The sequence below is a fragment of the Onthophagus taurus genome, chromosome 11 (assembly GCF_036711975.1).
Source record: "Onthophagus taurus isolate NC chromosome 11, IU_Otau_3.0, whole genome shotgun sequence".
Classification (NCBI taxonomy): domain Eukaryota; kingdom Metazoa; phylum Arthropoda; class Insecta; order Coleoptera; family Scarabaeidae; genus Onthophagus; species Onthophagus taurus.
In genome coordinates, this window is record NC_091976.1 from 19,170,020 (window position 1) to 19,188,049 (window position 18,030).

General features: G+C 32.0%; 4 protein-coding genes across 4 annotated transcripts; all 4 read left to right on the forward strand.

Annotated features, from left to right (window-relative positions):
- The first annotated feature begins 49 nt into the window (after nt 1-49).
- Nucleotides 50-1,379, forward strand: LOC111424183 (phospholipase A1-like). Its single transcript, XM_071200625.1, has 6 exons — nt 50-127; nt 181-444; nt 495-755; nt 816-1,013; nt 1,067-1,196; nt 1,253-1,379. The coding sequence occupies exons 1-6, from the start codon at nt 100-102 to the stop codon at nt 1,329-1,331; spliced, it is 960 nt and encodes a 319-aa protein (XP_071056726.1). The 5' UTR covers nt 50-99; the 3' UTR covers nt 1,332-1,379.
- A 4,660-nt stretch (nt 1,380-6,039) lies between these two features.
- Nucleotides 6,040-7,377, forward strand: LOC111424206 (phospholipase A1-like). The gene is made up of 6 exons (XM_071200108.1): nt 6,040-6,135; nt 6,187-6,450; nt 6,507-6,767; nt 6,829-7,017; nt 7,080-7,197; nt 7,254-7,377. The coding sequence occupies exons 1-6, from the start codon at nt 6,105-6,107 to the stop codon at nt 7,327-7,329; spliced, it is 939 nt and encodes a 312-aa protein (XP_071056209.1). The 5' UTR covers nt 6,040-6,104; the 3' UTR covers nt 7,330-7,377.
- Nucleotides 7,378-9,957: 2,580 nt separating this feature from the next.
- LOC111424065 (lipase member H-like) lies at nt 9,958-11,300 on the forward strand. Its single transcript, XM_023057476.2, has 6 exons — nt 9,958-10,046; nt 10,100-10,363; nt 10,420-10,680; nt 10,741-10,929; nt 10,992-11,109; nt 11,166-11,300. The coding sequence occupies exons 1-6, from the start codon at nt 10,019-10,021 to the stop codon at nt 11,239-11,241; spliced, it is 936 nt and encodes a 311-aa protein (XP_022913244.1). The 5' UTR covers nt 9,958-10,018; the 3' UTR covers nt 11,242-11,300.
- A 978-nt stretch (nt 11,301-12,278) lies between these two features.
- Nucleotides 12,279-13,736, forward strand: LOC111424180 (phospholipase A1-like). Its single transcript, XM_023057624.2, has 7 exons — nt 12,279-12,383; nt 12,441-12,585; nt 12,668-12,816; nt 12,875-13,129; nt 13,187-13,369; nt 13,428-13,575; nt 13,637-13,736. Exons 1-7 carry the CDS (start codon nt 12,359-12,361, stop codon nt 13,701-13,703), a joined length of 972 nt encoding a protein of 323 aa, XP_022913392.2. The 5' UTR covers nt 12,279-12,358; the 3' UTR covers nt 13,704-13,736.
- Nucleotides 13,737-18,030: the final 4,294 nt, after the last annotated feature.

Consider the following 18,030-nt stretch of genomic DNA (forward strand, 5'->3'; position numbering starts at 1 on the left):
AAACATCATAAAATATTACAACATAATTATCTGTACCTATTTAAAGCAGTTGATGCTTGATGCACATTTGTTTTACATAAACTTTAAAATACTAACATAATGAATATATTTGCAATTTCTTTCCTCAGTAAGTTTCTTATTAATTAAAAGAATCTTTATTTTAAACCAATTTGTTTTTAGTTTTTTATTTTCAATTAATTAATTCGAACGGAAATGTAATAATAGATCAAGTAAAATGTTTAGGCGCTGTGTTAAAAGGTGGATGTCCGAATAAAAAGGTAACTTTTTGGCTATACAATAAAAACGCACAGGATTATTTATTAGACGAATTTAATAAAACAACTATTTCTAATGCTCCTTGGGTTCCAAATACTAAAACCGTTTTAATTTTACATGGTTATACTAGAAATAAATCAGTAGAACCCAATATATGGCTTAGACCTGGTTTGTATTAGCTTGAGTAATTGTTTTTACATAAAAATTTCATTTTTTAGAATATATGACAAAAGGCTATAATATAATTTCCGCTGATTATCCGAAAGCTGTACCAGATCCTTGTTACGTGCAATCAGCGGTAAATGTTCGTAAAATTGGAAAATGTACCGCTGTTTTTATAGAAACACTTTTAAGCAAAACCAACGGTAAAGTCGAATTAAATAAATTACTTGTCGTCGGGTTTAGCCTAGGCGCACATGTTGCTGGAAGGGCGGGAAGTGAATTAAAAAAAAAGAAGATTACTTTAAATAGAATAGTGGGTAAATAAAAACAGATGTTTCAATTTTATCTTTAAATTTTGGGGGTATTATCTTTTAAAGGTCTTGATCCAGCCTTTCCTTTATTTAACGGCCCTTTAAATTTAATAACCAAGAATTCAGCAAACTTCGTTATGATAATCCATACAAACATGTTTGCTTTTGGAAATCCAGAATTTTCTGGTCACGTTGATTTTGTTGTTAATTATGGTATCGTACAACAACATTGCCTTGAGAAACAATATATGAGGAGTCCAGTAGGTAAGTAAGACAATAAAATGAATTTAATCGCAACTTTTAAATGATGATTTCAGAATTTATAGAATGTAATCATGATATGGCACCACAGTATTATGCGGAATCAATTAATTCCGAAAAGTTCTTTTGTGGGGAATCTTTAGATAAAAAGAAATATGCTGTAATGGGAGAAAATACTGCATATGGGTACAAAATATTGCATAAATTTGTTTAAATTATATTTATTTTTAATAATCTTTTAGGACGACTGGAGTTTATCATGTAATAACTAATAATACTGCACCATTCGCTATACATTCTACTTGTAATTTAACAAAATAAACTATATAATTTTGATATATTTATACAAATAAATATATTTTGTTTTGATTTTGAACGTATTTCATGACACATGATACACATATGATACACTGCGCATCAGAGAAAACGGGACATCCGTAAGATTGTGCATATTGAGGCATTTGTTAAGCAGTATCCTTGGTAAGTAGTCCATAACCGGCATCAAAACAATGCTACATGTTCAGTTGCAGTTAAAGTAATGGATCCTGAATGAGGAGGCTTCCTGATTCCCACGTGCAATGGGTAGCTGAAAAAATGCTAATTAAGTACATTTTCTTTTTCAGGAATCTAGATTGTCAACCACCATCTGCGTACCTTACCTCGTCGAGTAAAGGCAAGAAGATAATGAAAAAAGTTTTAGATAAGCTATCAGAATTGGCAGCTAAACGTCTAATACGGTTTGGCAAAAATAAATGAATTAACATATATAACAACTCTCAAACATATCAGTTCTACGCCAACGCCTATATGTTATAGCTTTACGCCATACCTGCTGCATGATTTTTCAATAAATAGCATCGAAAACACAACAGCTACCACATAATAAGTATTGACGTATGTACACCATTGCCAAGGGCAAAATATTGAACGATTTAAAAGTTTAGTAAATAAAGCCTTAAAACTTGAATTATCATATCGTATGTTTCTATAATTATTACGGAGAGAACGGTGTAACTAAGTCTAGCAACTCTTTGCCACATCCAATCTTATAAAATTCTTAGTTGACGCCAAGTCTCTTAAAAGATGTTCGTGAGGAACTCAAAAAAGTACGAGTTATTAAAATCGATAATGAAATTGATGGAGATAATACGGATGTATAAAAATTATTTATAATAAATCAAAAAACACCGATAACTAGGCCAAATCTAGCTATTGCCATTTTTTGGAAATATCGCCAAAATCTTGAAATAGAACTTTTTTTCATTTCAATCAAGCACTGGCAGAGTGTAACTATAATTGTTGTGATAAATCTCGTTACGTAAAAGTTTTCTCTATAAGTTGATTAAATCGATCATTTAAAATGTGGAGAGCAAAATTAATTAAAAACAATATATCGGTAGTTTTGAATTATTTATACATGTTAAAACTTTTTATAATAATTTATATGTCTAAGGAGACTAGAAATCAAAGGGACACACTAGATCTTTTGGGTTGGATGGCCTCTATAACTAGGTCCAGAAAATCCTGTGACAAATATGCTCAATGTAAACAAAAGTACTTTGATCTCTTAGAGAGCGAAAAGAAAAAACGTTACACGAGAAACATTATAACTCATAAATCTATACATATCTCTGTACCGGTTTGTATGGTTTTAAACAAATGTATCGAAGAGGGAAGTTTTTCCCGAAAGGATGAAACATGCTAGGATCGTACCAATGTACAAAAAAGGAAATGACAACGATTGCTCAAATTACAGACCGATTGCCCTCCTTCCAGTGTTTTCAAAAATCTTCGAAGAACTAATAAAACGCCGACTAATCAGCTACTTGCTAAAAAATAAAATATTTGACGATAGCCAACATGGTTACAGGACCGGCAGATCGACGATTACAGCTGTTACCCGAATGATACGCGATGTTACGAAAGCTCATGACAATCGAGAAAGCGTGGAAATGACCTGTTGCGACCTCACCAAAGCTTTTGACACGGTAGACCATAATCTATTACTGGATAAACTCGCTTTTTACGGCGTAAGAGTATCAGCACTAAGTCTAATGAAATCGTATCTGAGTAACAGTGTCTGGGGCCTTTTACTCGGTAGAAAAATTTTTAAGTAATACACGGTGGGCATTAGATGACCGAACTGTATTAGTTAATTACTGTATATTGAATAAACGATCATTTAAAGGCCGAGATTTTATAAAGTTAATGATTTTAACCACCTCATCGAGAGCCTTCTTATAACTGGGGGATAATTTCTTTGCAGCAAGTGCTTGCCTATGAAGCACACAGTGACTGCTAGAACAGTTTTTGGCGATATTTTTAATAAGTTGTACAGCTCCATTAATTGTGCCACTTTTGGTTTTTGCTCTATCTGTAGTACAGATTGATCTGTACAGATCCTGTACAGATATCGATGCAGTTGTCTCATGATATTTCATTGTGTTCAAGAAAAGAACTTAGGAGATTAAATATTTTTAGTCCAGTAGTATATGTTGGTAGATATTTACATAACAGAAGATCCTCTGATATTGCGTTTTCATGCTGGTACCTAACGATGATAATTAATATTGTCCAGCTACATCGGTAGATTCGTCCATTTGTAATGCAAATTTGCATGATTTCAGGCGAAAAGTAAGTTCATACCCTATAATTAAACTTTTTATTTCCTTTCATTGTGTCGAAAATTCAAGCTATTTTGTATCAAATTCCCCTAAATGATCAATAGTATTATACAGTACGAATTCCGCAATGTTATTGACCGTCTAGGTTTGGTATTGAAGATTAATACATTTGCATAATGAACTCATAGTTTGTATTTACAATCGGCATCAAAACAATGCTACATGTTCAATTGCAGTTAAAGTAATGGATCCTGAATGAGGAGGCTTCCTTATTCCCACGTGCGAAATTTCTTTCAAATTGTTCCCAATACTCGATTGCTTTAGTAACTGAAGAAATGCTAATTAAGTACATTTTCTTTTTCAGGAATCTAGATTGTCAACCACCATCTGCGTACCTCACCTCGTCGAGTAAAGGCAAGAAGATAATGAAAAAAGTTTTAGATAAGCTATCAGAATTGGCAGCTAAACGTCTAATACGGTTTGGCAAAAATAAATGAATTAACATATATAATAACTCTCAAACATATCAGTTCTACGCCAACTCCTATACGTTATAGCTCTACGCCATACCTGCTGTATAATTTTTCAATAAATAGCATCGAAAATACAACAACTACCACATAATCAGTATTGACGTATGTACACCATTGCCAAGGGCAAAATGTTGAATGATTTAAAAGTTTAGTAAATAAAGCCTTAAAACTTGAATTATCATATCGTATGTTTCCATAATTATTAAGGAGAGAACGGTGTAACTAAGTCAAGTAACTCTTGCAAATTTTCCAAATCCAATCTTATAAAATTCTTAGTCACTTACCTCAGTCAACGCCAAGTTTCTTAAAAGATGTTCGTGAGGAACTCAAAAAGGGACGAGTTATTAAAATCGATAATGGAATGATTGAGATAATCTGGATGCATAAAAATTATTCATATTAAATCAAAAAACAACATCGATAACTAGATCAAATCTAGCAATTGCAATTTTTTGGAAATATTTAAATCTTGAAATAGAACTTTTTCTTTTCATTTCAATCAAACATTGGCAGAAAAACACTGGTAGAGTGTAACTATAATTGTTGTGATAAATCTCGTTATTTAAAAGTTTTCTTTATAAGTTGATTAAATCGATCATATAAATGTGGAGAGCAAAATTAATTAAAAACTAAATATCGATAGTTTTGAATTATTTATAAATGTAATGTCATGAGGAATAAATCCCCAAGTTTATGCGTATAGGTTGAGAATCACTCTGTATGTCTAAGGAGACTAAAAATCAAAGGGACACACACACAGATCTTTTGGGTTGGCTGGCCTTTATAACTAGGTCCATGACAAATATGCTCAATGTAAACAAAAGTACTTTGATCTCTTAGAGAGCGAAAAGAAAAAAATCCGGCAACGACGAGTTCCAACGTTTATGTAAAGACTACAGCAAGAATTTTTTCAAAAAGTCTTTACTTTAACCCTTGTACCAAAGACGAGATAACAAATACAATTAATCATTTAAAAACCAAAAAGAGCGAAGATGTTTATGGACATTCAATAGCTGTAAGTTGCGAAAGAAATCTCTGAACCGCTTTGTATGGTTTTAAACAAATGTATTGAAGAGGGAGTTTTCCCGAAAGGATGAAACATGCCAGGATCGTACCAATCTACAAAAAAGGAAATGACAACGATTGCTCAAATTACAGACCGATTGCCCTCCTTCTAGTGTTTTCAAAAATCTTCGAAGAACTAATAAAACGCCGACTAATCAGCTACTTGCTAAAAAATAAAATATTTGACGATAGCCAACATGGTTACAGGACCGGAAGATCGACGATCACAACTGTTACCCGAATGATACGCGATGTTACGAAAGCTCATGACAATCGAGAAAGCGTGGAAATGACCTGTTGCGACCTCACCAAAGCTTTTGACACGGTAGACCATAATCTATCACTGGATAAGCTCGCCTTTTACGGCGTAAGGGGATCAACACTAAGTCTAATGAAATCGCATCTGAGTAACAGTGTCTGGGGCCTTTTACTCGGTAGAAAATTTTGTAAGTAATGCACGGTAGGCATTAGATGACCGAACTGTATTAGTTAATTACTATATTAGGTACTCATTGTTGAAGTATACATATGTATTTTGTATGACGTCTGCACAAAAACTTTTTTTTTACAAATAAACATTGACATTGACATTGACATAAAAAATAAAAAATAGCGGAAAATGTTGCGTTTAAAAACAAATTCCTTGATAATATAAGTTTTAACCATATCTCTAAAAAGAATTTAGAAAAATTGATGTTTTCCTGTTCATAACAATCTATAATTATAAAAAAAATTTAGCTATACTACTTAAATAGTCAAAATTTTAAACATATTCTAGATAAGGAAGTACGCATAAATGTAATTGTCTGTAACTATTTAAAGCACTTGATGCTTGATGTACATTAGTGTTACATAAACTTCAAAATACTAAAATGATGAAAATATTCGCAATTTCTTTCCTCAGTAAGTTTCTTACTAATTAAAAGAATCTTTATTTTAAATCAATTTATTTAGTTTTTTATTTTCAATTAATTAATTCGAACGCAAATGGAGCAACATATCAAGAAAATTGTTTAAGTATTGTGTTAAAAGGTGGATGTCCGCATAAAGACGTAACTTTTTGGCTATACAATAAAAACGCACAGAATTATTTATTAGACGAATTTAATATAACAAGTATTTCTAACGCTCCTTGGGTTCCAAATACTAAAACCGTTTTAATTTTACATGGTTATGCTAAAAATAAATCAGTAGAACCCAATATGTGGCTTAGACCTGGTTTGTATTAGCTTGAGTAATTGTTCTTACGCTTACATAAACAATTAATTTTTTAGAATATATGATAAAAGGCTATAATATAATCTCCGCTGATTATCCGAAAGCTGTACCAGCTCCTTGTGAGGTGCAATCAGCGGAAAATGTTCGTAAAATTGGAAAATGTACCGCTGTTTTTATAGAAACACTTTTAAGCAAAACCAACGGTACAGTCGAATTAAATAAATTACTTGTAGTCGGGTCTAACCTAGGCACACATGTTGCTGGAAAGGCGGGAAGTGAATTAAAAAAAAAGAAGATTACTTTAAATAGAATAGTGGGTAAATAAAAGCAGATGTTACAATTTTTTCTTTAAATATTGAGGGTATTATCTTTTTAAAGGTCTTGATCCACCGTTTACTTTATTTCACGGCCCTTTAAGTTTAATAACCAAGAATTCAGCAAACTTCGTTATGATAATCCATACAAACAAGTTTGATTTTGGAAATCCAGAATTTACTGGTCACGTTGATTTTGTTGTTAATTATGGTTCCTTTCAACAATATTGCCTTGAAGAAACAGGTCCAGTAGGTAAGTAAGACAATCAAATGAATTTAATGGCAAGTTTTAAATGATGATTTCAAAATTTATAGTGTGTAATGATATGGCATCACGGTATTATGCGGAATCAATTAATTCCAAAATGTTCTTTTGTGGGGTATCTTTAGATAAAAAGAAATATGCTATAATGGGAGAAAATACTCCAGATGGGTACAAAATATTGCATAAATTTGTTCAAATTATATTTATTTTTAATAATTTTTTAGGACGACTGGAGTTTATTTTGTAATAACTAATCCTACTGCACCATTTGCTATGGATTCTACTTGTCCTTCAACATAAATTGTATGATTTTGTAATATTTATACAAATAAATTTATTTTGTTTTGATTTTGAACATATTTCATGACACATGATACACATATGATACACTGCGCATCAGAGAAAACGGGCCATCCGTAAGATTGTGCAGATTGAGGCATTTGTTAAGCAGTATCCTTGTTAAGTAGTCTTATAGTTGGGTTGCAGCCTGTTAAACCATTTTTCCTTTTGAAAGTTCCTGTTCTTTGAACTTACCGAAGGCTGCTTTGGAACATTATGATGGTTTGCGTTCGATTTCTCAACGCAGAAATCAATACAAAGCTATCTTCTCTGGCTATTGTTTTTTTTTGAGCACCCTTTGCAGGCCGTTGGTGATAAGAACTAGTTGCAAAAAACTCTTGGTGTCTTCTTGTTGTTAACTACGACGGTCGGCTCCCCGGCACCTATTATGCAAATGTTTTTGGAGAAATCGAGCTGTAAGAAGTTCTCAACGTGGATATCGTCCAATTTTGATTTGGCCGACTCAAGAAAATTGAGTAAATCGGTTTTATTCGTAGATGAGTGGATCAGAGCAGCCAATTCAGCGTAGAATTTGCTTAAAACTTCAACGACGTCTTGGATTTTTGTCGTCAAAATTCGGGTTTCGTATCCGAAAGATATCGCTTTTGTTCTGCATGCTTCGACGGCAAGTTTGTTATTTCCCATAATAAAATTTTCGGCGTTTGTAACTTTAAAAGTATTTTCTGAGTTTAAAATTACTTTTACGTGCTCCGGAAGTTTCTCAAATAGTTCGTATTGTTTATTATATTTAAAGCTTTGTCTGGGGAATCATTTGTTACGGTTGGTCCACTTGCAATAAAGTCCAGTGGATCACCAACTATGTCCGAAAGGATTAAACTAATTACTGTAGCTGGTAAAGATATTTTAGCTAAACCACCACCTTTTAATTCAGATAATTTTTTTCTAACTGTATTTAATTCTTTTATATCGGCACCTCTTACTTAAGCTTTTTATTATAATTTGCTTTTCCTCTAAAGTCATTGGTTCCTTTGGGTATGGCAATAAAGCTGAACCACCATCAGTTATTAAAACAACGACCAAATCATCTTTATCCAACTTTTCGATCATCTTTTTAATCTTTAAACTTCCTTCAAAAGCATTTAAATCGGGAATATTGTCTTTAGCGCCCTCTATAACTTGGATTCGACACACACACAGGTCAGGCTTCAAAATTTCGTAAAAATCCCGCTAGGTACCGTTGCAACGCCGTTTTGAAGGTTCTCACCCAAGATATCTTGTAATTCCAAAGCCATTCCATAAACCTCTTTTCCAAATACAACCAAATAACACGGTTTTTCATCACAAACTCGTTTCCATTCGCTATTAACGTTTTATTCTTGATCTGAACCGTCTTCTTGATTAAACTCTTTGTTTGAACGGAAGCCACATCCGCGAGAAAAATCATGGTAAATCGTTCATTGTTGAGAAATTACGGCAATTTTTAACGAAATTTATCGAAAAACTTCGGTTTAAAGTAACGAGAATCATAGCACACTCAATTTCGTTTAAGTATTTTTGATAAGAAAGGTTGAAACGTGACAAGTTAGGTTCAGATTAGACGTTTTGTATAAATATAGAAAGAATTAAAAGAGATGTTAATAAAATAATTATTAAAATAATGCAATTGGTGTTAATTTGATAATGATGGGATGTTTTGGATAAGAAAATCTATTGAAAAATATAGATTATTTATGGTAAAATAATCATCAGGCATCTTAATTATAAAGTATGTAATTTTGGTTGCCCTATAATATATTATATCATCAAACTCATTGTGAGATAAACTTTAATTTTCCGATATATATTGTAAATTGTTGGAAAACAAACGTTGTTGGCATTTTTGAATTTTTTCCTTTAGTACACTAATGAAAAGAACAGGGGAATCCTAGGGAAGAACAGGGAAATTAGGGGAATCTTCACAATAGTAAAGCTATTTGAGCTATTTGGTTCATGAAAGTACATAGAGCGAATCATTTTATCAACAAGGCGTGCGTTTATTTTTTGAACTGGTAAGTTTTCAACAATTGCAGTTTTTATGGTATCTTTATAGTTTGCGTACATTTTTTAGGTTTCTATAATCTCAAAGGATTTGACGAAAACTCAAATGAACAGAAATGTTATTTCTTTACAAACTAAAATTCAAATATTAGACCGTCTATTTTACTCCATGAAGATTCCATCAGAAAAAGTGTAGTAGCTGGAACCTGCAGCAGTATGAGTGCGATTTCATATGTTTTAGATATTAAAAATTATTTTTGTTTACTTTTTAATACGTTTTTACTCTATTTACCAATTCCAATTCCTCTTTCACTTTTATGTTTGTATAAGAACTTTGTTACGCCTGCAATCTGATAAGATTGAATATTGTTTAATGTTGTAGTGATGTAAGAAGATTATAAAAATTAGGTTATTTTACTAATTGCAGTTTTTTTACTCCAAACTTTGTTTTTTAAAGCATGCTTGTGCACCAATTAACTTCATAGTTTACATAATAACACTGATTACAGGAATATAATTATATGAAAACGTTGAAAATATTCTTATTTTTTACGAACATCATAAAATACTACAACATAATTATCTGTAGCTATTTAAAGCACTTGATGCTTGATACACATTACTGTTACATAAACTTCAAAATACTAAAGTGATGAAAATATTCGCAATTTCTTTCCTCAGTAAGTCTCTTATTAATTAAAAGAATCTTTATTTTAAATCAATTTGTTATTAGTTTTTTATTTTCAATTAATTAATTCGAACGCAAATGGAGCACCATATCAAGAAAATTGTTTAAGTATTGTGTTAAAAGATGGATGTCCGAATAAAAAGGTAACTTTTTGGCTATACAATAAAAACGCACAGGATTATTTATTAGACGAATTTAATGCAACAAGTATTTCTAACGCTCCTTGGGTTCCAAATACTAAAACCGTTTTAATTTTACATGGTTATGCTAAAAACAAATCAGTAGAACCCAATATGTGGCTAAGACCTGGTTTGTATCAGCTTGAGTAATTGTTCTTACACTTACATAAACAATTAATTTTTTAGAATATATGATAAAACGCTATAATATAATCTCCGCTGATTATCCGAAAGCTGTACCAGCTCCTTGTGAGGTGCAATCAGCGGAAAATGTTCGTAAAATTGGAAAATGTACCGCTGTTTTTATAGAAACACTTTTAAGCAAAACCAACGGTACAGTCGAATTAAATAAATTACTTGTAGTCGGGTCTAACCTAGGCACACATGTTGCTGGAAAGGCGGGAAGTGAATTAAAAAAAAAGAAGATTACTTTAAATAGAATAGTGGGTAAATAAAAACAGATATTACATTTTTTTCTTTAAATATTGACGGTATTATCTTTTAAAGGTCTTGATCCACCGTTTACTTTATTGCACGGCCCATTAAGTTTAATAACTAAGAATTCAGCAAACTTCGTTATGATAATCCATACAAATAGGTTTGATCTTGGAAATGTAGAATTTACTGGTCACGTTGATTTTGTTGTTAATTATGGTTCCTTTCAACAATATTGCCTTGAAGAAACAGGTCCAGTAGGTAAGTAAGACAATCAAATGAATTTAATGGCAAGTTTTAAATGATGATTTCAAAATTTATAGTGTGTAATGATATGGCATCACGGTATTATGCGGAATCAATTAATTCCAAAATGTTCTTTTGTGGGGTATCTTTAGATAGAAAGAAATATGCTATAATGGGAGAAAATACTCCAGATGGGTACAAAATATTGCATAAATTTGTTCAAATTATATTTATTTTTAATAATTTTTTAGGACGACTGGAGTTTATTCTGTAATAACTAATCCTACTGCACCATTTGCTATGGATTCTACTTGTCCTTCAACATAAGTTGTATGATTTTGTAATATTTATACAAATAAATATATTTTGTTTTGAATTTAAACATATTTCATGAATGTCGATAACTTTCAATATATATTATACACTGTACACCAGAGAAAACGTATTACCACCTCTATTATGGGTGACGCCCCTAATTTGATTTGGCTTCCTGTACCCCTGCTTGGGGAAAATTGTTCCATTCCTCTATAAACGACAACGGAGGTCTGCATGTGTTGTTGCAGAATATGCTTATTAGGATTAAGATCCTTGCCGTGTGTGGTCCTGCATTATTTTGCATTAGGTATCACATGTCCTACTAAGATTTCTGATTAAGTCTTATTATAGTCAATAAATGTTAAGTACAAATTTTTGTTACATTCTAGAGATTTTTCTATAACATTGCGTAGTGACTGGATATGATCTAAAGTGTTTCTTGAAACCTGTTTGCTCTGTATTATGGTATAGGTCGAATTTGTTTGTTAGCCGTGAAGTTATTATTTTCATCAACAATTTATATACTTGGCACAACAGGCTTATAAGTCGGTAGTTCTTTAATTCTAATTTGTCGCCTTTCTTGTGTAACAATATTAGTAACGCATCGTCCCAAGCTTGTGATTTCCTCCCATCGTTGAGGCATTTGTTAAGCAGTATCCTATAAAAATTATTCATAATCAATTATAAAACCATAATCGATAACTAAGTGCAACCTAGTTACTACGCAAATATTGCCAAAATCTTAAAATATAATAGATTTTTCATTTCGATCAAGAACTGGCAGAAAACTTTCTTTATTATTTGAGTAAATCGATCATTTAAAATGTGTGAAATACAATTAAAAAACAAGATATCTGAATGTTAAAACGTTATATAAATAAAAAATAACGCAAAATTTTGCTTTTAAAAAATAAATTCCTCGATAAAATAAGTTTGTTTTAACCACTTCTCTAAAAATTTTAGAAAAAAGATGTTTTTCTACACATAACAATCCATAATTAAAATAAAATGTTTACGTGTACTGCCATAGTCAAAATTTTAAACATATTCTAGGAAGTGGGCAGATAAGAAAATACATATAAATGCATGTTGACACTGTTTATTTTTATATTTCAAAGTAATCTGTAAAATGAAAACCGCTGCCCCATTACACAGTAAGTAAGTTTTAAATAGCATAATTTTTTTATGTAGATATTTTCTGTTTTTTACAGTAAGTTATTTTATTTTGCTTTTTGTCACTTTGACTATAGAGCAAAAACGACATTTAACATCTTTTCGAACTCTTGCCTGCTTAAAGCTTGTAACGATTAGTAAAACATGTCCACATCCTGATATAAAGTTCTGGTTATACAATAAGTAAGTAAATAAACTCAAATATATATTTTATTATATATAATTCAAATAAAGAGCATACACATAGTATTCAATGTTTTCTTAGCAAAACAACAAATGGTTTTCAATTAAACTGCACAAATTTTAATAAAGCCCCATTTCTGTCATATGATAATAACAACACTAAAATTGTATTTCTTTTAAATGGATATAACGGAAATTTAAGCAATTTTATTAATGCAGACATCAAATCAAGTAAGATTTTTTTAATTTATCACTAATATTTGATTATTCTTTCGATATTAATTTTTAGATTACATCACTTCAGGCTACGATGTTATCTCGGTAGATTATTCTTCTTTAGTTCCAAAACCCTGCTATGTACAGGCAGTACATAATGTTGATATAATAGCACATTGTTTTGCGGATTTTGTAATATGCATGAACAAATTCAATACAACTTTAACCAAAGATGTTCACGTTGTTGGATTTAGTTTGGGAGCTCAAATTGCTGGAAGAGCTGGAAATCTTTTAAGAAATGATAATATAACACTTTCAAGATTAACAGGTTTTCACTATTAATTGGATGTATATAATTTTGTGATCATATTAAAATTTCAAACAGGTTTAGATGTTGCTGCGCCACTTTTTCTGGTTCCTTACGTAAATTCAACCAGCGCAAAATTTATAGATGTTATTCATACCAATGGATTATTATTTGGAGAACCGAAAGCAATTGGAAGCGTAGATTTTTATGTTAATGAGGCAATTATCCAATCCGCTTGTATAAATATTACTGATCCAGGAAGTATAGAAACATGTTTTAACTTCAACATTTTCTACTGATTTTATTTGAATTTTTGTAGATTTAGTTTTATGTTCGCATGCAAAGTCGTGTGATTACTTTGCCGAGTCAATTTCACCTACAAAACCTTATTTTTGTGGAGAACCGTTTGCCTTAAATAAAAATAACGGTGGAAGAAATGAAATAATGGGCGAACATGTCTCTCTTGAGTACTTATTTAGATATAGCTAACAAACATTTTTATAAACTCGTATCTTATCTTATTTTTAGTGCTAAAGGAAGCTATCGGGTAAAAACGAACAGTGCATCTCCATACGCAACAGCTGACTCATGTTAATAACAGAATAAAATAAAATTTCTTTCAAAAAATGTTATATATTTTTTTTAAATCCTTTTATAATACTATAAGATTATGCTGCGCCCGCTCTAGGGGTAGAAATGAACCAAAGTTTAAAGTGTTACAAAAGTATAGATGCGGCCACTCAAAAAATTATTACTGCCGAAACAAATCGTTAAAACAACATGCTTCTAAGACTAGTATTAATTATTAAAATGGATGGTAAAAGTTCACTTGCTATCTGAATTTGATTCCATTATGAAAGAGCAATTCTATAGAGTGTTTAAAAAAGAAGAGGTTAAAGCTGATTATCTCTAAAATCCATTATCGTTATTTTTTGTTACTCTCTAATTCTTGAGTTAAATCTCTTTGTTTGAACGAAAATAAAAACAATAAAAAATAAGATGTATACATATGCATCTTTTGAAAATATTTATAATTTATGACTGGAAAATTCCCTGAAAATTTGCTGTTAGAAAATAAATTCCTTGACCAAAAAAACATAAATAAACCTTAAATTCTTACATTACCGTACAGGTATAACCCGTAGTTACGGAACGAGGTTGATCGATTTTACATATTCACGAGGCAGCTTCTGGATATGAGGTATTGGAAGTGGAGGGCTAGGGTTAGATAGGAATAGAGGAGCTTGATAAAGAAGGTCAAGGCCAGACGTGCCATAGACAATGAAGATTTTAGACAAAAATTTTCGAAAATATTTCGTTTTTTTGGAGAAACAGGTTGGAGCAAATGACTCCCTTCTTTTGATTCATCTATGCATTGTGTCACCTACTGAGTTTCAAAATCGCATTCTAATCATTCTTATCAATCTCCAAAAATTTGTTAAAACATGTCTAGCAAACCTTCTATGATACCTCTCCACCTCATTTCCTTCCACATCTTCCCCTCTATCCACCTTATCAAATGGCGCCTACAGGTCTACGAATAATGCATACAACTTTCCTCCCTTCTTGTTCAACTCCCTTTCTGCCAAGTATTTCAATATGTAAATAAACTAATAATAATAATAAACTGTTTATTGAGCCAGAAATAATGGTAACAAGAACAAGATACAAAATTATTTGAACAGAAACAAAAAAATATATAAATATAAATAACAAGGCAAAATAAAATAATCCTTACAATTACAACAAATAAAAAAGTATTCAAATTACAATGGCTCAAATGGCACAAGAACAAAAAAGGTAGCAACACACCACTGATTTTAACTTGTGCCAAGACAAACAAAAACAGAAAAAAAAAGCAAAATCGTATACTGAGTAGCATTTAAAAAAAATCAAACAAACCAACAAAAACAACAAATGAAAAAAAAATAATAAAAAAGCAAAATCAAAATTTACAATTCTCATCCTCAACTCTCATTCAAAAATCAAACTGCCTAAACTGCGCGGCTGAGCAAGCACATCTAACCTCGCCAGATAAGGAGTTCCATAGTTGCGCAATCCGGTAAGAGAAGGAACAACAGAACTTAGCAGACCGGTGATGTGGTATTGTTATCGCAAATCTATGTCTCAAGTTTAAGTTATGAATGTCTGTCCTAAATCTTATTTTATGAACAAGGTATGGAGGTTTCCCAGTGTGAAGAATCCTATAAATTAGACACAAACATTGCACACGGAATCTCTGTTTCATATTCAGCCAACCACTAGACATCAGATCGGGGGAAATATGATCTCTTCGTTTAACGCCATAAACAAAGCGCAAGCAAGAGTTTTGAACAACTTGTACCTTGCGCATTGATTCAAAAGGCAAGCAAGAGCTAAAAACAACACTACAATAATTGAAGTTAGACAAAACTAGCCTATCACATAATAAACGCTTGAGCTCAACAGACAAACATTTACGACATGAATACAAACGCTTTAAGGCACCAAAAGCGCGCGCACGCAGAACCCCCTATATGCCTACCAAAACTTAGTTGACTATCTATAATGACTCCCAAACTTTTAATCTCATCCGAAAAAAGAATTGGTTTATCCAAAATGTTATTATGAACTCGAGACCAATCCACAAACCCACCACCTCTTTTAGAGAATATAGAGTGTCTTATCAGGATTTATCCTCAAGCCAGTCGTGCAGAGAATTTTCAACTCGCTAGTAATAATACGACACATAGATGGAATTTCATCGGATTTAAAGCTGTAATACAATTGGGTGTCATCCGCATGCAGATGATAAGAACAATACTCAAGTTTGGAAAATAGATTGCAAGTGTAAATGGTGAAAAGGACGGGGACCAAAATAGAACCTTGAGGAACACCAGAAGAGCAGATCACAGAAGCAGATAAACCAGAAGCAGATAGCTTAACTGCATGAACATCCAATCCAATAAACTTCAAAATGCAGAACAGGAGACTATGATCGAGGATGTCAAAGGTCTTAGTGAAATCAAGTAAAATTAATACTGTGGATTTACCCTGCTCCAGAGACCTGAGACATCATCAGTCAAATCCAGGAGCTCAGTAGCACAATTGAACTGTCTCCTGAACCCGGACTGCTTAAGAGGCAAAATGCAATGTGTTTCCAGATAAATATTTGACTGCTCTATCATAAATCTTTCCAAAATCTTTGAAAGAACCGGCAGAATTATAATGGGCCTCAGATCCATACAACCAGTGATAGAAACAACTTTGGGAATGGGAACAACAAAACCATACTTCCAGAAATCCGGAAACACTGAATGAATCAAACAAAAATTGAAAAGATGGAGTTATTGTTATAAAAAGCAAAAAGATCAATATCAGGAGTAACCAATGAGTCATTTACACTATTCCTAAAAAATGTATTGATAACATTATTATTTCTCACGTTTTTCCACAAACACTTACAATTAGAGTCACCGACGATTAATTTTTTTTCAAAAAATGACTTTATTTCCCGGCGAATAGCACCCGTGATGTAATTTCGTAGAGTCTTATAATATTGAAAACTCTGCTGGCTCCTAATCTTTTTATACTTAGCAAATGCTTCATTCCTTAGTTTAATCGTTTACCTGACATTCCAACTGATCCATGGCAAAGCACGCTTTCTGATTACCCTAGTAATCACAGGCGCATGAAAATCAAATAAGGATAACATAGTATCATTAAAGCAATTCAGTTTGTCATCAATTGTATTAAGATCAAGGACAGCCTCCCAATTCATCAATTGCAGATCCTCATTAAAGGCACGAACGTCAATACCACGGAGATCATGAAAACTAATAACTCTAGCCTTAGGCTTAGTAATCATTGATATCGCTAACACACAAAAAACTAACAAGCGATACGAGAACCCAACATCGACAGTGTCACAAACACGAAGAGGTAACTCATTTGATATAATAATGACATCAATGAGTATTTCAGAAAAATTGGTGATACGAGTTGGCTGGTCAATAATCTGCCTTAAAGAAACAAATTAATATCTAAAGAAGGAAGCCTAGATAACTCCAACTGCAAACTTTAAGCCATTGAGCCAAACTTCAATCCAAAGCTGTTCCACTCCAGGAACATGCGCAGCGTCAATACGTCGCCATTCAATGCAACTCCGTATATATAGACCAACACCACCTAGACGCCCCTAGACGGCCTGTCCGATCTAACCAGGTGATAATTATTGATACAAACAACAGATGCATCAATATCCGAATTTAACCAAGTTTCAGAAATAGCAAAAACATCATAATCAAACCGAAGTACATTATCCCCGAAATCATCAAAGTGCGCAAGCAGGGACCTCACATTCAAATGAGCCACACGAAAAGTATCCATAAAATCAACAAAATACAAAACTCTTTAAAAATGAAAAGAAAAAAAAATACAATTAAACAAGAATGCATGAACAGATGAGAATGAGCAAAACAAAAATAAATATAAATATATAAACAAAGAAGTAAATGACAAGTTACAAATTATATGACGATTTTAAATGATAATTGAAAAAAAATATCTATGTATATTATATATAAGTAACACAATAGGTATTATTAAACTTACACACTGAAAACCTTAAGCAGAAAACAGAAACTCCCGCTATCGTGAAAACAAAATACTGAAATAAATAATGGCGCTTAATTAGCCTCAACAACATGTGCCTTCTAGTACCGCTACAATTCTTCTTTATACAGTGCTAGCGTAAAGTAACCCCCCCCCCCCTGTTTAACTTCCGAACAAATTAAGATATCACTATGAACAAAAAAACGTCAGTTTCTATATTTTATCAGCACAAATATTTTCTTATGGAAAATTTTGCCATCACTTTTAGTTTTTCCGGAAAATAGATCAACTTTGTTTTTTAAATGGAACACCCAGTATATTATGGTATC